The sequence below is a fragment of the Denticeps clupeoides genome, chromosome 2 (genome assembly GCF_900700375.1).
Source record: "Denticeps clupeoides chromosome 2, fDenClu1.1, whole genome shotgun sequence".
Classification (NCBI taxonomy): Eukaryota; Metazoa; Chordata; class Actinopteri; order Clupeiformes; family Denticipitidae; genus Denticeps; species Denticeps clupeoides.
The window spans coordinates 2,094,409-2,116,040 of record NC_041708.1 but is presented as its reverse complement, the minus strand read 5'-3'; the positions used below and the strand labels follow the sequence as shown (position 1 = coordinate 2,116,040).

Here is a 21,632-nt window from a genome sequence, read left to right as displayed (position 1 = left end):
AATATATTTTCACGACAATTGAAAAATGGCATTAATATACACTCAAAGGTTAAAAAAATGTGAAAATTGTCCTAAGGATTTGCACAAATAACATGTATCTTAAGTAAGGGGAGGAGTCGTAGATATGATCTTAAGAAAATTCTCAAATTCAGTTTCTGAACCATTTTAAGCATGTTGCGAATCCGCATCAAAATGGACAGGCACGTTCTGAAAAAACGAATTCCAGGTAATCGCGCCGTTTTGGGAAGTCGTTTTGTTACCTGCCGGCGCGTGGTTGTTATTTGTCCATTCTTACGTTATTTCCACTATAAGCGGGGAACGGGAGGAGGTGTAGAAGAGGGTGGTGGAGGAGAGGCCGCATCGGACTCTAATCCCTTTAAGTGAAGCGGCGGTTTCAGCCTAATCGGATGTAATCTACCTGCTTGGCCTCTTTCCAATCAGATAGTTTCAATTATGTGGTTGTAGTGGCGCTCCGATGGGGGAAGTGCTGAGGGGAGCACTTTGAAAGTGATTTGCAGATAGCTCTGGATGAGCATTCCCGGAGAAGATGACGGAGAAGAAAGACCCTCGCCCCACCAGACTCCCCCACCCCCCCCCCCCCACCCCCCGTCACGCATTCCCTTTGTCTCCCCGCCCGTCCGCCTCCCACTCAAGTTTCGGGGGTGGGTGGGGGGGGGGGGGATGAAGGGGTGCCCAAGGTGCCAGAGTATGATAATGTTCAGGCAATTATTTCCTGGTGCTGCATCGCTGCTCCTCCCCCCTCACTACAAGAGGGGATGTGACACACACACACACACACACACACACACACCTTAAACATTCACATGAGGTTCTTTCTCACGGGAAGTCTGTAGAGTGCTCAGAGGATGGGGTTTGTCCAGTTTGTCGCTGTTGCTTGTGCTATTTTTGACAATTACAGTCCCATCCTACAGAAATAGTGTGAACAGCCTGCAGGTAGAACTCTAGCTTTTAAAGGACTATAACAGACGCAACGCACGCAGCCTATTCGCTGGTGCGACGCCTGGTACTGTACGTCCTCAGGATTTGCACAAATAACATGCATCTTCAGTAAGGGGAGGAGCCGCAGATATGATTGGCAGCTTTCAAACCCCCTTCTTCCTCCTTCTGGATGATTTAACTCCCCAACATGTCAATGCATTACGTGTGGCCAGATAAGTGAAATACAGACAGAAGTATCCACATTTTCTGATAATTTATCAGTGTATATATATATAGAGAGAGAGAGAGAGAGAGAGAGAGAAAGATATATATATAACTTTTTTTTTTTTATTTAATGAGTTCCTCAATATCTGTTCAATATTTCACGAAATATTTATACGCCCAATCTGGCAACACTGAAAGCGAAACCCTTTCTCCTTTCTCCAGCTCTGTTTACCTTTGTAATAAAACTCGCTCACAGTCAGAGGGCATCACACCACACAATCCTCCCTGTAATCATTGCATTCCAACAAGATATGAATAATGAAGGAATTTTTTAATCGCCCATATTAATCACATAGTTATCCCTCAACTGTGATCTGATGCACCACATTTCATTAGTCCACTTTGGTTCTCTTGCGTGGATGCGATGTGCGGATTTATTATAGCTGTGTGTGCGTCTGAAGTCCCGTTACGCCTCTGAATTAAGGCGATGTTTGCTGCAGTCCCTCAGACTGACAGATCAGCCATTAAACTGACACGTCGCGTGTTTCTGTAAATCATTCCGCTCGCCCACAACTCCCAGTAGCCCCACAGGTGTAAAGTTGTACAGAACGTTCCAGACTTCAGGCAGCATGACGGTCAGGGCTTGTGCTCCGATGGCATGTATATACGTTTCGGTGAATATCCCGGTAATTTCGGAACGCCAAGCGAGGCCATCGCAGGGTCACCTGTGCGGAAAGATCTGAACTGCGTCGATCGGTGGCCCTGGTTTGGGCAAAGATGACTGGACTACTGTAGCTCCCTTCTAGCTGGTCTACCTCTATGTACCATCCAACCTCTAATACAAAATGCAGCAGCACGACTGATCTTTAACCTTCCCAAGTTCTCCACACCGCCCCTCTTCTACGTTCCCTCCACTGGCTCCCAGTAGCTGCACGCATCAGGTTCAAAATACTGATGCTGGCCTACAAAGCCAGACATGGAGTAGCACCATCCTACCTCACAGCCCTTATTACACCTCACACTGCACCTCGTATACTCCGAGCCTCCAGTACTGCTCGCCTGGTCCCTCCATCTCTGAAGGTACGAGGAAGACGCTCATCTAGACTCTTCTCCGTCTTGGCCCCTCGGTGGTGGAATGAACTTCCAGCTCAGTCACTGAGCACCTTCACACAGCAGCTCAAGACCTTCCTCTTTAGAGAAGATTTAGATGAACTTGTAACCTTCTTCTTGTCTGACTTCTGTATAGAAACTAGAACAGAGTGAATAAAAAGATTGTATTCATAGTTGGGGGTCCTGGTGAACCAGAACTGACCACTTCATCCATGGTGACATGGAAGCACGTTGTAAGTCGCTCTGGATAAGGCCGTCTGCCAAACGGCTTAAATGTAAATGTAAGACGTGCCACACGTTGAGGGGGGAAGTCACTAGTGGTGACAGATGCGGGCAGAATGCGACTGCAGCATGCAGTTCCGCTCCCATGTTGGGAAATTCACGCGAAAAAGAGACGTTCTCCCCCTGCCGAAAACTGACAGTTTTAATTACTCCTCAGCTTCGGCACAGAGCGCAGGGTTCGGGGGGTGGGGTGGGGGGGGGGGGTTAAGCCGTTGAAACCCTGACCCTGAAAAGACAGATGCTGCGTGTGCTAGTCGCACCATAATTAATATGCGATCAACACAAATTAAAAGGCAAGTGGCACAGGCGAGCCCCCTGTAGAAAGCTCCTTGGTGGCGCCGGCAATGAGGTAATTAAACCCAAACCTGACGCACACCCCTCCGTTCCAATTCCCACCTCCAGGTGAGGAGGGGATCTTCATCGTCCAGCGTGAACAGAGAAAGAATCGGGACAGTTATACACTGCGGAGGGATGAATGCAACATCAGGGTGTGTGGTAGTAGCCTAGTGGGTTGACCCAGGTTCAAACCCCACTTACTACCATTGTGTCCCTGAGCAAGACACTGAACCCTAAGTTGATCCAGGAGAGGACTGTCCCTGTAACTACTGATTGTAAGTCGCTCTAGATAAGGGCGTCTCATAAATGCCATTAATGTAAATGTAAATGCGGGCCTTGTCCACTAGAGGCTGCTGTTGGACACCGGCACGCTGGACCGGTTCTTTTTTATATTGTACCGGGTGGATAAAGTGTGGCTTTAGATGAGGGGATATCCGGCGTGATCCGATCAAACGTTCGGCGGAGCCTCTTTCCCGCAAGGTTTATGTCACGGCGGCGAGCAGGGGCTTATTTATAAGCACAAATAAACACGGCGCGATGGCCGAAAACAGGGGAAACTAAAGGGGAATGACGCATAAACCAACACCCAACAGAACGTTGCAAGGTCCGCAGAGAGAGTGCCGGAGCCGCCGATGGGCGGAACCACAGCGCCTGTTATCCGCAGATCTGGATTGGGCACAGGTGAGTCCCCGGGTGATTTTTTTTTTTTCTGTCAGCCTCCGCGGTGTATAAACGGCCCGGTTTCTCGGCTGAACACATAATGCTCGGTTTTGTGGTGCGGTTTTTACAGGCCTGACCATGATACCGGCGCGCGTCTGTACTGTATGTATGAGCGTGCCGCCTTATGCCAACACACCCTCGCACACACTCATCCGGCCCATCTCATATCGAACTGAGTCAATACATGTTTCTTTGCCCACCGCCGCCTCCGGTAGGACGAGACACCTGTTAGCCGTGATAGGTCGCCCGCCGTTCGGTGCGGCATCGGCGGGACAGGGCGCGTGAATGACCGATGGCACGCCGATGAGGAATGAGTCAAAAATCGCCGAGGAGGGGCACAGCCCCGGGACTGGGGGGGCGGTAGTTGCGCCACCGTTCGGCACATCCATCTGCCCGCTCCGCCCCAACCCTCGCTCCTGGCCCCGGCGCTCGTCGCCGCCCCGGGGCCCAACGCGCGGCCGAGAGCAAACTGGGGAAGTGTGCTTTATCTCAACGCCCGCGGCTCCGTGATGGATAACTCCTCAGCCGGGGTAAACACCGGCCCTCGGAGCGGGGGCTGCGCCGAGGCCCCTGGGAGAGTCCGACGATAGCAAGGGTCCTGATAGAGCTCGGTGACACCGGCGTCGGGGGCAAAGCCATTGTTTTTAATGCGGACTGGCACGGCTGCGGTTCGAGTGCAAGAACTCGCTGCGCTTGTTGAAATATATCAACATCCACCCGCCCCGCAGTACAAGGCCACTAAAGGCGGGGCCCGGAAGAGATGGATTGTCAGTACTGCTATGCAGTTGTAATAAAAAACAAATATTAGACAGTTCAATAGAAATAGAAGAAACACCATTAGAAGAATCAGAGCATCAGAATCAGAACAACTTTGTATCTTAAAGAAGAAAAAGAGCCATCTTATAAGAAGACATATACTAATATAATACAAAATATAATATGTGGTTTAGTCGGTCTGTCCTGGTTTTGATGCTCCTGCGTCTCTTGCCTGATGGCAGCAGTTGGAACAGGTCATGATCGGAATCCTTTATGATCTTCAGATCTTCTCCAGAAGAGAAGATGATGTAAACGTGAACACGCAAACACGTCATTTAAGGCCATTTAATACACAGGCTTGTAGATTGTGATTATTGTAGGTGAGCACAAATCAATAAATCATCATTTTATGACACCTGTGATCCCAGCGGTGCTTTGTGATCGGTACGTCTGAACTTAGTTCACTTCTTCTCTGATCTGCATCACCATATTTCACCTCTGATATACGCTACTGTTGCTCCATGGTACCATGCTGACGTTTTTGGTATGCATCAGATATACAGCCGGGGTATGTGAGCCTTTCAGGATTCAGAAGAAATAAGACTAGATGCCCCTGCTGATACCCAGAACTCATTCAGCCCGCCTGTAACCCGGTCGTGTCCCCGTCTCTCATTGGCCCGCTGCTCACCCCGCCTCTCTACCTGTGAAGTGCTGAGTCGGCCACTCTCGAGTCCAGTGGGGATCCCTGCTGCTCTCTGCTGGGCGGCGGGTGTGTTTAACCCGCAAGGCCCCCAATCAACCATGCCTGGGGTCTCCGGGCTGGAGGCGAGCCCAGGACCGACCCAGAGACTTCATGACACCGGGACAAGGGCGGCGGGGGCAGCAGAACGCTGAGATGACGGCGGGATGCGGCATTTCTGGCCGGACATGGAGGTCGCAGTGCAGCACGGCGAAGCGGATGACTGCAGCTCTCCAGAGAGGCTGCCGGACTTCAGCGATGTTGGCAAAAAAAAAAGTCCAATATTACGGTTGATAATATTAATAAATAGAGCTTTTAACATAAACAAAAACTAAAGACATGCATTAAGAAATAAAGGGGGTAAAATGATTTTTAAAAATTACATTAATTCTGAATGAATTTTTAAAGCAATATTCTCCTTATCTGTATGTTTATTTGATCATTTCCATTTTTGAAGGAAAATCAACATGAACAACCACATCATTAATACAGAAAAATGTACTTTTTTTGTACGTCTCCATTTTTAACATTCCTGCCCCTTACTGAGTTCAGTAGGACTAGCGGAGGTTAAAACGAGTGCGGGCGTTAAGAACGGAGCAGGAAAGAGGCGATTTGGACGAGTGGAGGAGGAAATCGGGCCAAGCGGTGGCAATTGAAAGAGGAAATTTAACGAGGGCGAGGATAAGCAGATCATTGGCGTGACAATAATGAGCACCCACTGATAGGGCTACTCGGCGCTAGGAATGGATGGTGGATAATCACCGCAGAGCTGGGTGTCTTCTTTTTAATGGTTTATTTTATTTCCCGCATGTCCAAAAATCTGAAATCGGCCTTGAGCCTTAAACTAACGATCGGCGGCGTCTGTTCCGTGGAACTCCGGAGCACCTGCTGGAACGGCCCCGCCCGTGGCGCCGGGCCTGCCCACGCGGCGGATCTCTGGACCCCACGCCGCGAGCGGAGAGGTGGCTTCACGCGGTGGCGCTGTGCTGGGGGTTCGCGGGTAGGGAGGCCTTGACTGATCTCCGCCTGCTCGGCCCCATGCGGGCCACGGACCCCCCCCCCCCGCCGCCACACGCTGACTTTCTGGCAAACAAGGAGGCAGGCGCTTTCATTCATTCAAAATTAAAGTTCTTCCGGAGGAGAATCCGCATGCTCTTTTCTTCTTTTTTTTTAAGCTTAGATTCGGTTCCCCTTCTCCTTCGCTCGGTCCGTCTCCTGCCTGTTCTCCACCTTTAACCACGCAGCCCCCATCACCATGTGAGCGCGCCGCATCTGCCTTCGGCACCCCTCCCACTGATCCTGCCGAGCCCCGAGCCGATTGGCTGACATCACCGCTTCCTCTCCCTTCCCCGTGTTCTTCTGATTCATTATGTACGTGATACCCCGACCCGCGGCAAATGTTTGGGGTGAGTGCAGCTCTGGAAACTACGGCGAGTAAAAGAGCATTAGTCTAGAAGTGAACCATCAGCGGTTGCGCTATGCTATTCATCCTCAACACACGAAAGAGAAATTCATTTGTTGGAGGCCTCAATAAAAGCTCTTTATTTTACACTGAGCAGCAATTCAGATGTTCATAGCATTTGCTCATCTTCACAAGATCTTTAGCTGCCGGTACCAAAACAGGTCGGTCTCTTGCACGATCAGCGCTGACACAATTTTCCCAAAGACACGTAAAAAGTCGCAAAGGTTTGCAGATACGCTGTGAGTTGTGGTCCCTGACGTTCTCGCAGTAGGCAGAAGGACAAGGGGCTTCTGTGCGGCACCAGTAGGATGGTCTGTTAACTACACCTCTCCAGGACGTGTGCATTTCCATTTTCCTCATTTCCCCCCGGGCACCAATTTGGAGGCCAAGGCCTGTTATTTTTGAGAATTAGAGAGGGGGGGGGGGGGGGGGGGGGTGCAATAGTGTAATTACAGTAAATTAAACTGATAAGATGGACGATAGCAAACGACAAAAACGGATCACTTCTAATTACCTGTTGTCTTCATGACACGCCGTGTTGCCAATATCGTATTTACGCAGCGAAAGTGAGACTTATTGACAGGAGGAGATTTAAATGAGGTAGAGGAGGTAGGTTGTCAATAGCAACAACAACATTTATTTTATAAATAGCCCAAAATCACAGACGGTACGTATCAATGGGCTTTGACAGCCTCTAAAAAAAAATGGGCATGACATGAGGATATGTTATCAGCCACTGGAAGGAGCCATTTTAGACTCTCGTTGTGCTACACGTCGGGCCCTGGTTACACATGCAATGCCGCCGTGTAATGGTGCCGTGCGAACGGCCTAAGCCGACACACCGAGGGGTCTTGTTGTTTGTAAGAGGCCGTAAATCTGAATGCAGATGCCCCTGCGGTTGAGCTCCAGCCATCTTTACGTCTTGATCCACGATCACCGTGGATTCATATGCATACTCGGGGTCTTCCGTTCAACTGGATACCTCGGGAAATGTAAAGATAATAATACGGGCTGCGGCGCTGCATTGTGGGATCTGCTGCTCCGGGGTCCAGTCGGGATGAATGGGGTTGTCACCAAGAGCGGCTCATCCTTGAACGGAGTGTGTCACTACCACTTTCTGGCTATGATGGACAGACGAGTGTACCACCTCTGAGCCATTCTCTCTCTCTCTCTCTCTCGCACCATCCCTCCGGTCTTCATACTCGGCCGCTCTCTAAATGAATCCTCCGCTCGCTCTCGCCGTGTCAGAGGTTTTTTTCAATCTATATCCGCCCGTCCTGACAGCTTCCTTAATCTCCGGCGCCACATACAAATGTTGGGCGAACGGGGGGAATTTGTAACCTGCCACCGGGCCGAGGCGGTCGCGGGAGTCACCGCGGGGTTCCTGCAGGAAATAACGTGCCTCGTGCTTCCCCCCCCCCCCGGCAGGCAGACGAGGTGGTGCAGACGGAGGGCAGCCAGCAGCTACAGCTACAGCCCTCAGACTCTTCAGAGAAGCAGCAGCCCAAGCGGTTACACGTCTCCAACATTCCCTTCCGCTTCCGGGACCCCGACCTGCGGCAAATGTTTGGGGTGAGTGCAGCTCCGGAAACTACGGGAGTAAAAGAGCGTTAGGCCTCTCTTGCGACTTTCAAATGTCAAATGTCTAAAAGTGAACCATCTACGGTTGTGGAAGGCTATTCATCCTCAACACATGAAAGACCAGAACTGTATCTCCAGAAATTCATTTGTTGAAGATGTTGTTCAGATGTTCATAACATTTGCTCATCTTCACAAAATGTTTAGCTGCCAGTACCAAAACAGGTAGGTCTCTTGCACGATCAGCACTGATGTAATTTTCCCCAAAACATGTAAAGCCTTTCTTTATGCAAGGTGCAAAGATTTATCTGTATTCCATGTCATATAAGGAATCACCACTGGATGGAGCTGTTTGAGAACATCCAAACCTGCAAACGAGTGGTTAGGTTGTAAAACTGTAGAGAATGGAATAAAACTCTCTCTCTTTTAACACAGTACAAAAGCACTGTATTAAAACCACTACAAATTGATGTTACCTGGCTGAAAGAGGCGTGGCACAATAGAGGTTAAAAGAATGAGCAGTTTATAATTTGTTAACACCAGTAAATTATTATTGCAGTTACATGTAAATATTGTGTGTAAAAAAAGGTATAGATGTTACAGAGAAAACCAAAATGAAAGACAGCAGGAAAAGACAGAAAAGCCTGAACCAAGCTTCAGAGACATCACCTGATCCAGGAGAAAAATGTGTAGAGAGAAAAGACTCAGGAGCTGGAAGGCCCAGGTCCCAATGGAAGAGAAAATTTTTAAAAAAGCCCAGAGACCATAAGTGAACATTCCTTTATACATTTGATCCACAGAAAGTTGTCACAGACCAATCAGAATTTGTTGTTTCTGTCTTGTCCCGCCCCCAGTGTCTCCCGTCTGGGGCAGACAAAGGCAGGGCGGGGTATCGCAAAAGACATGGCTTGCAAAGATGTGGAAAACGGAGGTGTTGAACCTCTATGCAAAAAACAAAGGTGCAGAAATGTCATGGCCCTGCGACATCCCATCTTACAAGGTGATCAAGGGAATTGAATATGCAATGCCTGTAGATTTATATCGCCCCCTTGTGGTCTCCAGGAGCTCTTATCACTAAAATTTAAATACTGATATTTAATACCCTTCCTACTGTAAAACTTTAGTTTTCATGAGTGAGTTTTTGAAAGACTACAGATCCAAAGTTTTTATGACATCAGCATTTCCAAGTAGGAATCAACCGAACATTTACATCGTAAGGAAGCTGATTTCTTCACATTTAGTAGCACCAAGATCAGACAAGCAAAGAATGAAATGTGCAACTTAATATTCTCAATCGGAGACTTCTTAATGAATGATTATTACAGTGACCACATTAGCCGAATGTGACTGTGAAGTCAACAGCACAAATTAATAGCATCACAGTCGTGTAAAAAGAATTTTGTGGTGTGCGTGTGGTTTTCTCGCCAGTTTACAGACCATTATACGAGGTGCAGACCCATGACACATAAAGCGTAGCGCACCATGCATCACATGCAATTTCACACCAGTCCCTCGCTAGATCCGCTTTAATGGACGATGTATCATTACGGCACCATTAATGGGTCATGGACTAATCAGGACGTCATGCAGCGCTACCTTTTTTACTCAATTAAGCGCTGACATTCAGTAGCCGGGGAAAGTGAATTAGTCAAGTTGCACTTAAAAACACGCCAACAGATTAACCCGCTACCGCTTGCTGTTTGAATGCATAGTTTGTTTGGGTTTTTTTTAAAAAGCGAACATTTTTTACTTTTTAAAACTCAAGACTTCTTCCTGTAGTACCACAGTGTCACCAATTTTGCCATTTTTTTATATATATTTTTTTTTTGGTAGATTCAGAAAGTGAAGAACTTTCAAAGAATGTTTGAAATAAAGCTGTCACGTAGCCCAGGTCCGCGCAATTTACACAGGATATGAAAACTTGACATTACAGTGCCACAAAAATGACAGAACCGTAGCCGCGACGCCTATTACTTTCTGACACAGGCGGCGAAATTTGAGTACGAAGAACGGACCGGGGATAAATCACGTCCCTCGGCCTCGCAATCGTTATAAAACATCATTAAACCCCCAACCACCACCGGCATCATTTAGTATTTATGTTGGCTCCGTGACACATGACACTAATTTCACATTTATTATTTCATAAGCCGGGAATTTGTAGCCCTGAGAAACTATTATGCCTCCGTGAGACGCTTCTTTGTGTTGAGAAGACGTACGGCCGCTAATTCGGCGCGGCCGGGAATAATGATCCCGCCTCACCTTGAATCACTCGCCGCCTGTTTCGCTGGAAATTACCGCGTCCGTCTTCCGCTGTCGGGCGGAGATATGGGGCATAACTCAGGAATGCTTGCGAATTAGCGGCGAGACGGAGACGGATAGAGAGCCGGAAGAGAGCTTGTTAGCGGGAGCGGAGTGCCGGTGGTCCGGCCTTGTTAAGACTCGGAGCTGTTGTTTACCGAATGCGGCGCGTCGCCGGCCTAGAACGTTTAATCTAACGGAGGGGGATGGGGCGGGGGAGCTTCGGATCCACTCCGGGCGCCGAGCGGCGAGAACATCTGTTCCCCTCAGCCCTTTGTTGTGCGCGGGCGCCTGTCCCCGCCCGCCTCTTCCCGACGAGATATCCCGGCGTAGAAGTGACGAGCAAGTCGCTGCCGGAAGGTCCCACCAGTGGAGCCGTAATTAATAGTGGTTCTCGCTGCGGTTAAAAAGTGTGAGTTTATCCTCATTAGGTGTGTGTCTGCTGACAGCGCCGGGGACAACAACCTCGGTGTGTGTGTGTGTGTTTATATGGAAAAAAGCGGCTGTTGCAACTCTCTCTCTCTCTGAACTCTCCAGGGGACCTAGAGGAGCAATTATCCCGTGTCACTGGTGGAGAAGTTGCACCGGGAGAGACGGACAAGCGGTGCACTCCGTCCCATCTCCTACCAGCAAAGCTCCTCCGGCTACGGGAACAAAGCGGCGCGCTCGCCGCCGAGCCCCAGCTCGTGGGGACGACTCCCGCGCATCAGAAAAATCAAACGGGGGACGGGGAGCCGCGCTCGATTCTAAGTAGCTGCTTGGAGAACGGCTTCTCCGCTTGTCTTGCCCTGAGAAGAAACAAATAGCGGTTTATTAAAACCGGCTCGGCCCCCTGTTTCCGTCTTGAGAGGGAAAGAATTTTTCGAAACCGCAGCAACACACTTCAGAAGGCCTGGCGTGGGCGTGTCTAGACACCGTACTGGTTAGAGTTCTCTCTTAAAGTACGTAACGCTGGTGGATGGCACCGTGTACGATATGTAGTACGTGCCCACCGCTCACCAAGGGTGATGGTTAAAAGCAGAGGACACAATTTGTTGTGTCACCGCGTGCTGCGCTGCAGCGTTTCACAATCTTCCACGTAATCAGAAGGTTGCCGGTTCGAATCCCGATCCGCCAAGTTGCCACTGAGGTGCCACTGAGCAAAGCACCGTCCCCACACACTGCTCCCCGGGCGCCTGTCATGGCTGCCCACTGCTCACCAAGGGTGACGGTTAAAAGCAGAGGAAAATTTTCACTGTGTGCACTGTGTGCTGTGCTGCTGTGTATCACAATGACGTTCATGTCACCAAAAAAATATAGAATGGAGTGTGCGTTAATGTCTGCCCCCCGGTCACACTCGAGATGGTCTGGTCCGGATGGGTGGTTTTTGGGCGGGACCGCCGTACCGCCTGAGCATTCTGCCTCGCTCTGTTCTCACAAAAGGGCCTGACTGAGGCTCGTTGTGCGGCGGCCCGCTCCGCCGGGGAGAAGGCACTGTCCAAACAAAAGCAATATCGGGACGCGGTGTTGCTCGGTGGCGCGGCGCAGGCGTGCAGAACGGATGTCAGAACGGAGCGGCCGGGGTCCATTTAGCCGGATTTACGCGGCCTGGCTGTACGCACAGGCATGTAGCGTTTTCACCGCTCTGATGCCGACGCAAATAATGTTAAATCCAGATGCCGGAGATCAGCTTCTGCCCCACCAGAAATGAAAGCGATCGCCACCGGATGGTTATTTTGGAACTGACGGGTGCAGAGGAGAACGCCGATGGACGCTGCACTACACTTGTTTAACCAACACTGGTTAAATGACGATGACCGTAGGATTCGTAGGATTTACAGTTACGCCGTTTACCAGACGTCCTTATACAGAGCGACTTAGTCAGTAGTTACAGGGACAGTCCCCCCCTGGAGACACTCAGGGTTAAGTGTCCTGCTCAGGGACACGACGGTAGTAAGTGGTAGTAAGTTACCCGTTAGGCTACTACCACCCTACTTTCAGTACCGCACCACCCTTACAATCAGTAGTTACAGGGACAATCCCCCCTTGGAGACATTCCGGGTTAAGTGTCTTGCTCAGGGACACGACGGTAGTAAGTGGTAGTAAGTTACCCGTTAGGCTACTACCACCCTACTTTCAGTACCGCACCACCCTTACAATCAGTAGTTACAGGGACAGTCCCCCCCTGGAGACACTCTGGGTTAAGTGTCTTGCTCAGGGACACGACGGTAGTAAGTGGTAGTAAGTTACCCGCTAGGCTACTACCACCCTTCAGATTCCGGATTCCTCTCAGCCGATCAGAATTCCTGTTCAGAAGTGCAGTTGTATGTGGAAGTTCGGCAGTCTAAATCTGTACAGCTCAGGAATTAGACTCGGACATCGGCAAACAGAGACGGGACAAGGGGGGATAGCGGTGACATTACGCAAACTTATTTCAGCTTGATCGTATAATTAGACACGGACGTCTGAGGCGGTTAAACCGGCGGGTTCGAGGGTTTAATGTTAGCCGGCAGAATGGCTTTTAAAGTACGGGGGCTGCCGGGACGTGTATTAAATGTCAGATTTTCCACAGCGCCTCCCGCCCCCGACGTTCCCCGAACTCCCAGCATGCAGCTGTTGTCTGCAGGCCGCACGCCGCCTACTTAGCCAATAAAGTCGGCCGCCCGCCGCGGCGCTACGCGGTCCCGCACGGTACGGGGGGGTTTCGCTCAGGTACCGGGGCCGACGCACGATCTGGCCTTTAAAAAGAGACCCCGCAACTCGCCGCGGACCCCGGGAGAAAACCGGGGCCCGCCGCCTCGCCCGGTGCCCGCCTCTGGTGGACTTAAGCACATTACTCTGGCATGGGCGCCGCATCCGTAATGAGTTTATAACGACGCCCGCTCGCGCCTAATTGCTCGCCTTAGTCGCTCTGCGGGTTCGCGGGAGTTTCCGAGACGATCAAGTCAAGAGCCGGTTCCTTCTGCGGCAAATCGTCCCAGAAGGCGTGACTGATCGATTTCCGAGGAAGAAGGGAAGAAGGGAAGGAGGGAAGGAAGGAAGACGGAGGAAGTGGGAACTACCTGTGGGTCCCATCACGCCTCCCCCATTGATCTTAATATCATTTGCGCGCTTATTAAGTTCGCCGGCGTCGAGTTAATGGGGGCGGCTCGGCGCTACGTGGGGAACAGCGGCGACGGTGCCTACGGTGGGAGACACATTTCCGCGGACTCATTAGGGCGGGTTAAAGCGATTAGCGGCCGCGGACTTTGTTTGGAGTGCATTTGCCGGCTGCCGGCGGAGTTCACACGCTGCGCCGCGAACGCCTCCCGCTTGATTTCGCCTCCGGCGCGGACGGGGGAGGAGGAAAGCTTTTAATTTGAACAAATAGAGGGACTCTCGGCCGTCGGCCCCTCCTCCTCTCCGGCGACTGGGAGAATTAACCAGAGTCGGGCCCCTCGGCCGCGCTTTCTCCGCCAGGCCGAGACGGAAACGCCGCCGAGTGCGTTTCCCAGCGTCCCCCCCGACGAATAAAAGCCGGCTCTTCTTAACCTTATTAGTGACCCGGACCGACGATCAATCCCATTGAGCGACGCCGGTGCCTGGAAGGCCCATTTCTTCCCTGTTGTGCCGAAATGAAGCCGACGCGGCCCGCCTGACAGCGTAATTAGTTTTAATGAAATAATACAGCCATCGTAGACAGCAATTAAAACCCGCTTTCATTCCGTCCATTAGGGGAACTTGAGGTTTCGCTTCCATTCTGTAATGATCTCCGAGGCAGGCCCGTTAAATCGAATACTTAAGTCCGTTAACCCCCCCGGTGAGCCACCGTCCGCCTGGCTGCCCGTCGTCGCGTTCCTCCGCCACGTGACGGGCGCGGTGACGGAAGGGGGGAAATACTCCAGGAGAGCTCTTTTAAAACGCCGTTCCGGAACGTTCTACCCAAGGTGTGATTGACCTTGTCTGCCATGTTTATTTATTTATTGAAATAAAGATGGCCGAGTCATGGCCGCTCATTAGCATACGGCGAGCGGGGTTAATGCGGAGCATCCGTGCTCCTCTGCAGTAGAAGGAGGCGCCTCGGAGACGCCTCTCGTGTGGATATTTTGGGTCCATACGTGTCCTTTTCTTGATGAAAGGCCACAGCTGCAGTTTTACGTCGAGGGAGTGGTCACCGGCTCATGTCGGAAAATGGAGCGCAAATGGCCGGAAAATAATAAGCGACGTGACAGGTAATTACGAGGACGGTACTCATCGGGCCGATAATAAACAAATATATGGTTTATCACCAGCCGCGATGGCTGCCCCGTGTCCAATTATCCTTTCCCCTTTTTTTTTTCTAATTGAGAAAGGGATGGTCCATGTTAAGCCATGCTAGAAACGCTCTTGGTCAGCCATTATCAGTGAAAACCGCGGTGAGAAATAACAAGGCCGCCCGTCCGTCATTAGGAGCGGTGGTGCATGCACAGCAGCGCACTGTGGTGTGCACTTTTCAAATTTCCGCCCATCAGCACTATATCCCCGGCCTGCCCCCCCAGACCAGCTCCAGAGTCAGATGTGGCGAGGCCGTTCAGCAGGCCTGTCTCTCAGCTGGTTCCTCAATACAGCCATTACAGAGGATGCGGCCATTCAAATGTTTATGCTCTATGTGCAGTCTGGCATACCTAGCCAGCGGCGTAAGCAGCGGCGTGTACTGGATTCATCAGTTAGGAATACTCCTTAACCGAACTTCTATTGGGCCACCGTGACCTATTTTAATTCCTGTATGGAACACGCCTCTCTATTCACACCAGGGTTTATTCAGCAATAATTACGGCCGTGCGGGTCTCAGCACGGTACGCCCAATTCAATTTTGCAGAGTAAGACATATTTTTCCCGTGAATGAATACATGAATGTAAACAGAATTGTAAGTCCAGGTACAAACAGGCCCCGCTAATTGTTAATTAGCTAACCGTGTAATTTGTGCGCTTTGCTTGTAAGTAATTGCTTTTTGTTACTGTAGCATATTGCCGACGTGAAATATGATCGGTTGTGCCGCGTTCGGCGCTCATTGATCACACACCTGTGTCCGCATCGCAGTCGAATTCTAAACGAATGCACACGGACGTGTTGCCGGGTAACATTGATCTTTATTCATTTCGTAGGATTTTCCTGGATTCGTTTAGTTGGCTGCGCTGCACCGAGAAACATTTAATAACCGTAACGAGCCACTCGAGGCCAAGGTTTTATCTTTATTAAGTGACAACGTCGCTGTAATTGGTGGTCTGCTGTGACTTAAATTTGCAAAAGTAAGTGCATCATAAGCCGTTTGTTAATACCACCACTGGTCAGGGATTATATATTTTTTAATTCTAGTATCTATCATATATATATATATATATAGAGAGAGAGAGAGAGAGAGAGAGAGTCAGGATACTGGCATTGAAGATTATAGAGTTGCTGAAAATATAATATATTTTTGAATAAAATAATTTTATTATATATTTTTTGGGGATATATATATATATATATATATATATATTTTTTTTTTTTTTTTTTTTTAAGGTGACAAGTTCTAATTATTCCCTTTCTCCCCTCCACTTACCATCTCTCCTGTCTGTTTTCCCTCCTCCCCCACCCTCCTTTTCTCTCTGCAGCAATTTGGCAAAATTTTAGATGTGGAAATTATTTTTAACGAGCGGGGCTCAAAGGTAAGTCTGTCAGGAGGAACTCCTTTTTCTGTGTGTGTGTGTGTGTGTGTGTTTGCGTGATTTCGTCCCCGCTTCCCGTCCATGTGTTGAATAATTACCACGTCTGCGTCTCGGTGGTTCCGAGGCTCACTACTTGCTGGGTTAATGCCGAGCGGCCCGGTTCCTGATGCTCACTGTGGCGCTCGGGTTTCCGGAGGTCTGTATTGGAAACTCCAGCCGGACGCTTGGAGTTCTGGTCCTTCGACCGGTCAGTAGAGGTGCAAAGGTGTATCGAAGATGAGGGTGAGGGGGCGGCTGACCTTTGACATAATGCACTCAAGCCGAGCACCTCCCTCTGGGCCTAGCCGGGAACCCCAGAAGCTGACTCAGCTTCTCACAGAAAGTGATTTTACCCACAATGCATTTCCTGTAATTGAACCTTTGCCATTTGCGTTCAGTATCTCATTTGAAGCTAGTTATTATATTATGCATGGCCAAAAGGCAAATAAAGCAGGAGGGTGTGGTGAAACGCCAAAAGGATTCTTTTTTGTTGTTGCAGATTCGCACCAACCACGCCCAGTCATGTGCATTATTTAGAGATTTACAGCATTTACCAGACGCCCTTATCCAGAGCGACTTACAATCAGTAGTGACAGGGACAGTCCCCCCCCCTGGAGACACTCAGGGTTAAGTGTCTTGGTAGTAAGTGGGATTTGAACCCGGGTCTTCTGGTTCATAGTCGAGTGTGTTAGCCACTAGGCTACTACCACCCTAGTCTGCTCGAGATCTCGTCCTGAATTTCCCCTTTGACCAACGTATCCATAGGAGCACATGGCTCCACCCATTCCACGTTCTATATGTTCTAATAGAAAAATGCGGCTCGTAGGTTGAAATGCCAATCGGCCCATTGTGAAAGTGAATGGGGTTTCGGGGTCGTAGGTCATTTTAGAAAGCGTGCTTCCTTCTCTTGTCTGACCTCACCTACTAACTTTCTCTTCTTGCTGAGTTACAAGACAACCGTGTTGCCTTAACACCCCTCTTTTCCCCTGTTTTCCTCCCCGCTTCCCTCTTCTGGCCCACCTTTGCCACCTGGCCAGGGCTTCGGTTTCGTAACCTTTGAAACAAGCGCGGACGCGGACCGCGCACGGGAGAAACTGAACGGCACCATCGTAGAGGGACGAAAAATCGAGGTGCCTTTCCAGCCTTTCTCTCCTCCTCCTCCTCCTCCGACCTTTCTCCACCGCCCTCTGCCCCCAGCCTGCTGCCCACCTCCCTCGTACCTGCATGCGCCTTGAGGACTTGCGCATGTCACTGTCGGTTTGGTGCGCGTAAAAACCTGAGTTTTGTGAGGTGTGCATGCAGTTTTTTCCGTTGATGTTGTTGCACGTGTGCAGAAGATCAGAGGCGTTTCGCGCGGCAGCGTGTGGCGCCGGGTTTGATCGCGCAGACCCTTGATGTACGTGCAAGTTTGTTGAGGTTTGAACTTTGCCGGCGCTGCACGGAATATATGTTTTAATTAATTAGGCCGCTGAAAATCAAAGCGCCGCCAGCGTTACTTTAAATCCCACTTGTTTACCCCGAACAGCCGCGGTTTTTTTTTTTTGTTTCTGGGGTGAAGAGACGCCGGCGACGCCCCCCATCCTTCCTCCGAGCCGCTACGATCATCCACATGACGTATAAACAGTACCTCGGCCTATACATCAGCGGAGGTTGAGGCCAGTTGTTTCCTGAAGCTAAATAACCTGCGCTGGCCCGGTGGAAATGAAAAGCCATTAACGCTAATTAACACGGGGGGGGGGGGGGGGGGGGGGGGGGGGGGGGGTGAAACACTAACACGCCTCCTCTTGCCAGCGGCCGTGTGGAATTCCCAGTGAGCCCCGCGTCGCCGGCAAAGAGGAGGCAGAAGAGGGGCTCCCAAGGTTAAATATTGTTGTCATAAACCCAAACCAGCGGGGAGAACCACACTGGGACACGGGCGGGGGCCGCGTCGGGGGGTGTCGCTACAATAAATCCTAGACTACAAGAATCGTACGACCCCCCCCAGTCCCAGGACGGTGCACGTTGTCCACAAGGACCCTAGAGTCACGACTGTCACTCTGTGCCATCACCGTGATCTGTACGGGCTTTTGTTTTGCACATGCATGCTCTGTGGGTGGATGCGAACGAAGGTTTGTTGCAATCTGACGTCGGGTCCTGTTTCTGATGCAGGTGAACAATGCAACGGCGCGAGTAATGACGAACAAAAAAGTGGCCAACCCTTACACAAACGGTAAGAGCCCCCGGACTCCTGTCTCAGCACCCCGGACAGCTCCATGTTCACTCACTCCCATTCCATTCCCGCTTAGCCAGCTCACACGTGGCTGAGGGTGAGGGGCCAGCCCACACACACCATTCACACACACACACTCACACCCACGGATCTGTACATTCCCATGTTTCTTATGATAAAGGTGATGATTCTGGTGAAATACTGCCCCCTGTTGGACAGAAAATAAACTGTCCTGGTATGACATTCGTACACGTTGCACCTTTAATCTTATAAGCGAGGTTGGATCCATTCTGGTGAAATACTGCCCCCTGTTGGACAGAAAATAAACTGTCCTGGTATGACATTCGTACACGTTGCACCTTTAATCTTATAAGCGAGGTTGATTCCATTCTGGTGAAATACTGCCCCCTGTTGGACAGAAAATAAACTGTCCTGGTATGACATTCGTACACGTTGCACCTTTAATCTTATAAGCGAGGTTGGATCCATTCTGGTGAAATACTGCCCCCTGCTGGACAGAATATAACCTGTCTTGGTTTGACATTCGTACACGTTGCACCTTTAATCTTATAAGCAAAGTTGGATCCATTGTTAAATTAGTGCATTCTTTTACAGTGTTCAGAATCTTCCTGTCTGACCACTGCATGGTTAAAACGACTGGGCTCCGGGTGAATGTTTTTCATTTTGTCATCTAGAGTTTTAGAGAGGCCCTTACTTACTCATGCATGTAGCAGAGAGGTAAAAGGTTTTGTCCCACTGACGTCATTCCAACAATGTTCCATATTGGACAGGGCTCCATTTCCATTCCTAGTCTATGTATCAGACAGATATTAATATTGCTAATATTCTATCTTCATTCTTTGGACCATTTTGAATGCTATTAAAAAGAAACTTAAAAACGGGGTGTAATGTGAATACATTCATTTCTTTAGTGGGTAGTGGAATGCAACAGAACACATATCCCCTCGTTCCTTTATGCCATGTTTGGTGCTTTATGTAACTAGTCTTTCTGTTTCTAGCTAACCAGCTAAATATCCAACAGTTCAACAATTATTTTTGTGTTTATGTCTGCTTGCAAACTGGACCTGATAGTTTCTGTATTTAGTCTGGCTGCATGCAGCAGAACGCTGTAGGCCTGCACCTTCTCCATCCCAACTCTGCAAAACAGAGCACAGTGACAACATCAATCTGAAGCCCAATCATTAAGCAGTCACAGTGACCAGCGGAGAGTCCTGATAGGAGGAGGCAGGTCCTGGAGAGCAGGGGGAACTGGGGCTGGGGTGTAGAGGTCACGGAGCTAATGGAGGGCCGAGTCTCATTCAGCTCGGGGCTTTTCCTGGGGTCTCAGCACTTCTCATTCCGACTGTCAGTGTCATTACAGCCGAAACCCTGCCCCTGGCGACAGGGTTCCGGCATGACCACGGCCCTGTCCAATCAACCACCCTGTCCTGGCAGCTGCCTGGCCTGCTGGTTACCACTGACCTACCAACCTATCCTCACGGCTCCACTTTACCACCTCGGCCCCTCCCTTCCTGTATCAGATGTTGTACCTCCCTGCGTCTCACTCTCGTCCTCCCCACGCTCCTTCCCCACGTTTTTCCCCTCTAGCTGTCCTCATTATTGAGCTCTTTCTTATTCTCCCCTCGCCCCAGTAAAAGTGCAGCTGCACAGGGAGATCTTTCTTTAGGCAGACAGGTTAATGCTGCGAGTATTTAAAGCTAATTCTCTCTAACCCACTACTCTCTGCAGGCTGGAAGCTGAATCCGGTGGTGGGAGCCGTCTACGGTCCGGAATTCTATGCAGGTAAACTGGAGCTGATGCGGTTTAACTTGAGAACTTGATTAAACGCTGTAAAATCTCGCTACAGTGGCCCTTTAAGATGAACGTGGGAGATTGGCATTAGTCTTTGCTTTAGTGCATATTATGTAGAAAAAAAGGGCCAGTGTAGTGTATGGGCCGGGGTAAAGCTTTATGTATGCCGCATTTGTCACACATAACGTATAATATTTCTTAGGTTTAATGATCACGGTGATAATTAGGACCGCGGGACAATCAAAAAAGGATTGTCAGTTCAAAAATGTCAATTCTTGGTGAGGGCCGTGCCAATATTCAAAAAGCAATTCTACAATCATTTAGTCTCAAGGTGCAACTTTTCTTTCCTCCATGTTGATTCCTGCCCTCCTCCCTCCCCTTCACTCTGTTCCCTTCTTTATTGCTGTGTGTACTCTGAACCCTTTGCATCCTAATGAGGAGGAAATGTTATTATTTCATTTGGAAGAAGTGCTGAGAGCATCATGCTGCTTTAACGGCCGGCCTTTTTGCTCATTAGACTAAAATCTGTTCGTTCCTGGACAGCTTTACAGCGAACCTCTAAATAACCGTTGGTGACAGAAAGCAGCCATCCATCATTTTTATTTCACTCCCCTCCCGCTTTGCTCTCCCATTCGTCCCAGCCTCCGCTCTGGCACTTCGAGCGTGATGCACATGCGTACCCCCACATGCACAAACAGGACGGCATGCGCCGCGCTTCACTGCGCGCTCGCATACGATTAAAATGCCAGTAACGGAACCGAAGAGGCGGAGTTTTAATTCCTAAACAGCCGTCATGCACGCTGACTCAGCCCACATATGGACCCGGGCCCATCAAATCAGACGCACCGCGGTCCAGCCATCCAGCTCCCGCGCCAAGGGGGGGCAGGCGAGCCCCGTGATTTATTGGACGCTAATTTTTCAAGTCGTCTTAACACGCCACTAAAGTTTGCCAAGCCTAAACGACACCATATGCTTCCCTTTGCTCACCGGGGACGGGTGCAGAGAGCCTGCAGAATGGGAACAAGGCATGGATTCCGACTCCGCCCCCCGGGACTGCGTCGGAAGTGGCCGCCTGACCCGCTTCTTTTTATTATATGGACATAATAAATGCTACAAGATGCTACAAGTGTCCCATGGATTTACAGTAGAATAATTATGGCTACGTTTAATGTACTTTTGTTTGCGGCGGGAGGGGCGTAAAGGTGATTAATGGCTGTTTATCAGTCCCAGTTTCTGTGCGGGAGATCAGCGAAATTGGGCGCAATAAATCGTGGCGCCGCTGACAGCGCGCTCTGTCTCCATTCGTCCTGGCGCTACAGGTTTATTGTCCTCAAATCCCATTCAGGAGAATGACGGATGAGGGCCGCCGACCGGCGGCTTTTAACCTCTTCCGGGTGGGGGGGGGGGCCTACCCTGCTCCCTCGCCACCACCACTGCCACCACCCCAACTCCGAGCCCGGGGCCTGTTCTCCCCG

The 21,632-nt window shown here is 50.1% G+C and overlaps 1 protein-coding gene across 4 annotated transcripts in view; it reads left to right on the top strand.

The window, feature by feature from the left end:
* The window catches only part of rbfox3a (RNA binding fox-1 homolog 3a), a 380,882-nt gene that overhangs the window by 341,121 nt on the left and 18,129 nt on the right, over positions 1–21,632 (top strand). For 3 of the 4 annotated variants that reach the window (XM_028966599.1, XM_028966598.1, XM_028966597.1), the window contains exons 7-11: positions 7,998–8,141; positions 16,044–16,097; positions 17,174–17,266; positions 18,285–18,345; positions 20,095–20,148. In XM_028966599.1, coding sequence (XP_028822432.1) covers positions 7,998–8,141; positions 16,044–16,097; positions 17,174–17,266; positions 18,285–18,345; positions 20,095–20,148 — 406 coding nt within the window. The remainder of the gene's footprint in view (positions 1–7,997; positions 8,142–16,043; positions 16,098–17,173; positions 17,267–18,284; positions 18,346–20,094; positions 20,149–21,632) is intronic. The other variant, XM_028966600.1, reaches the window with a different exon arrangement.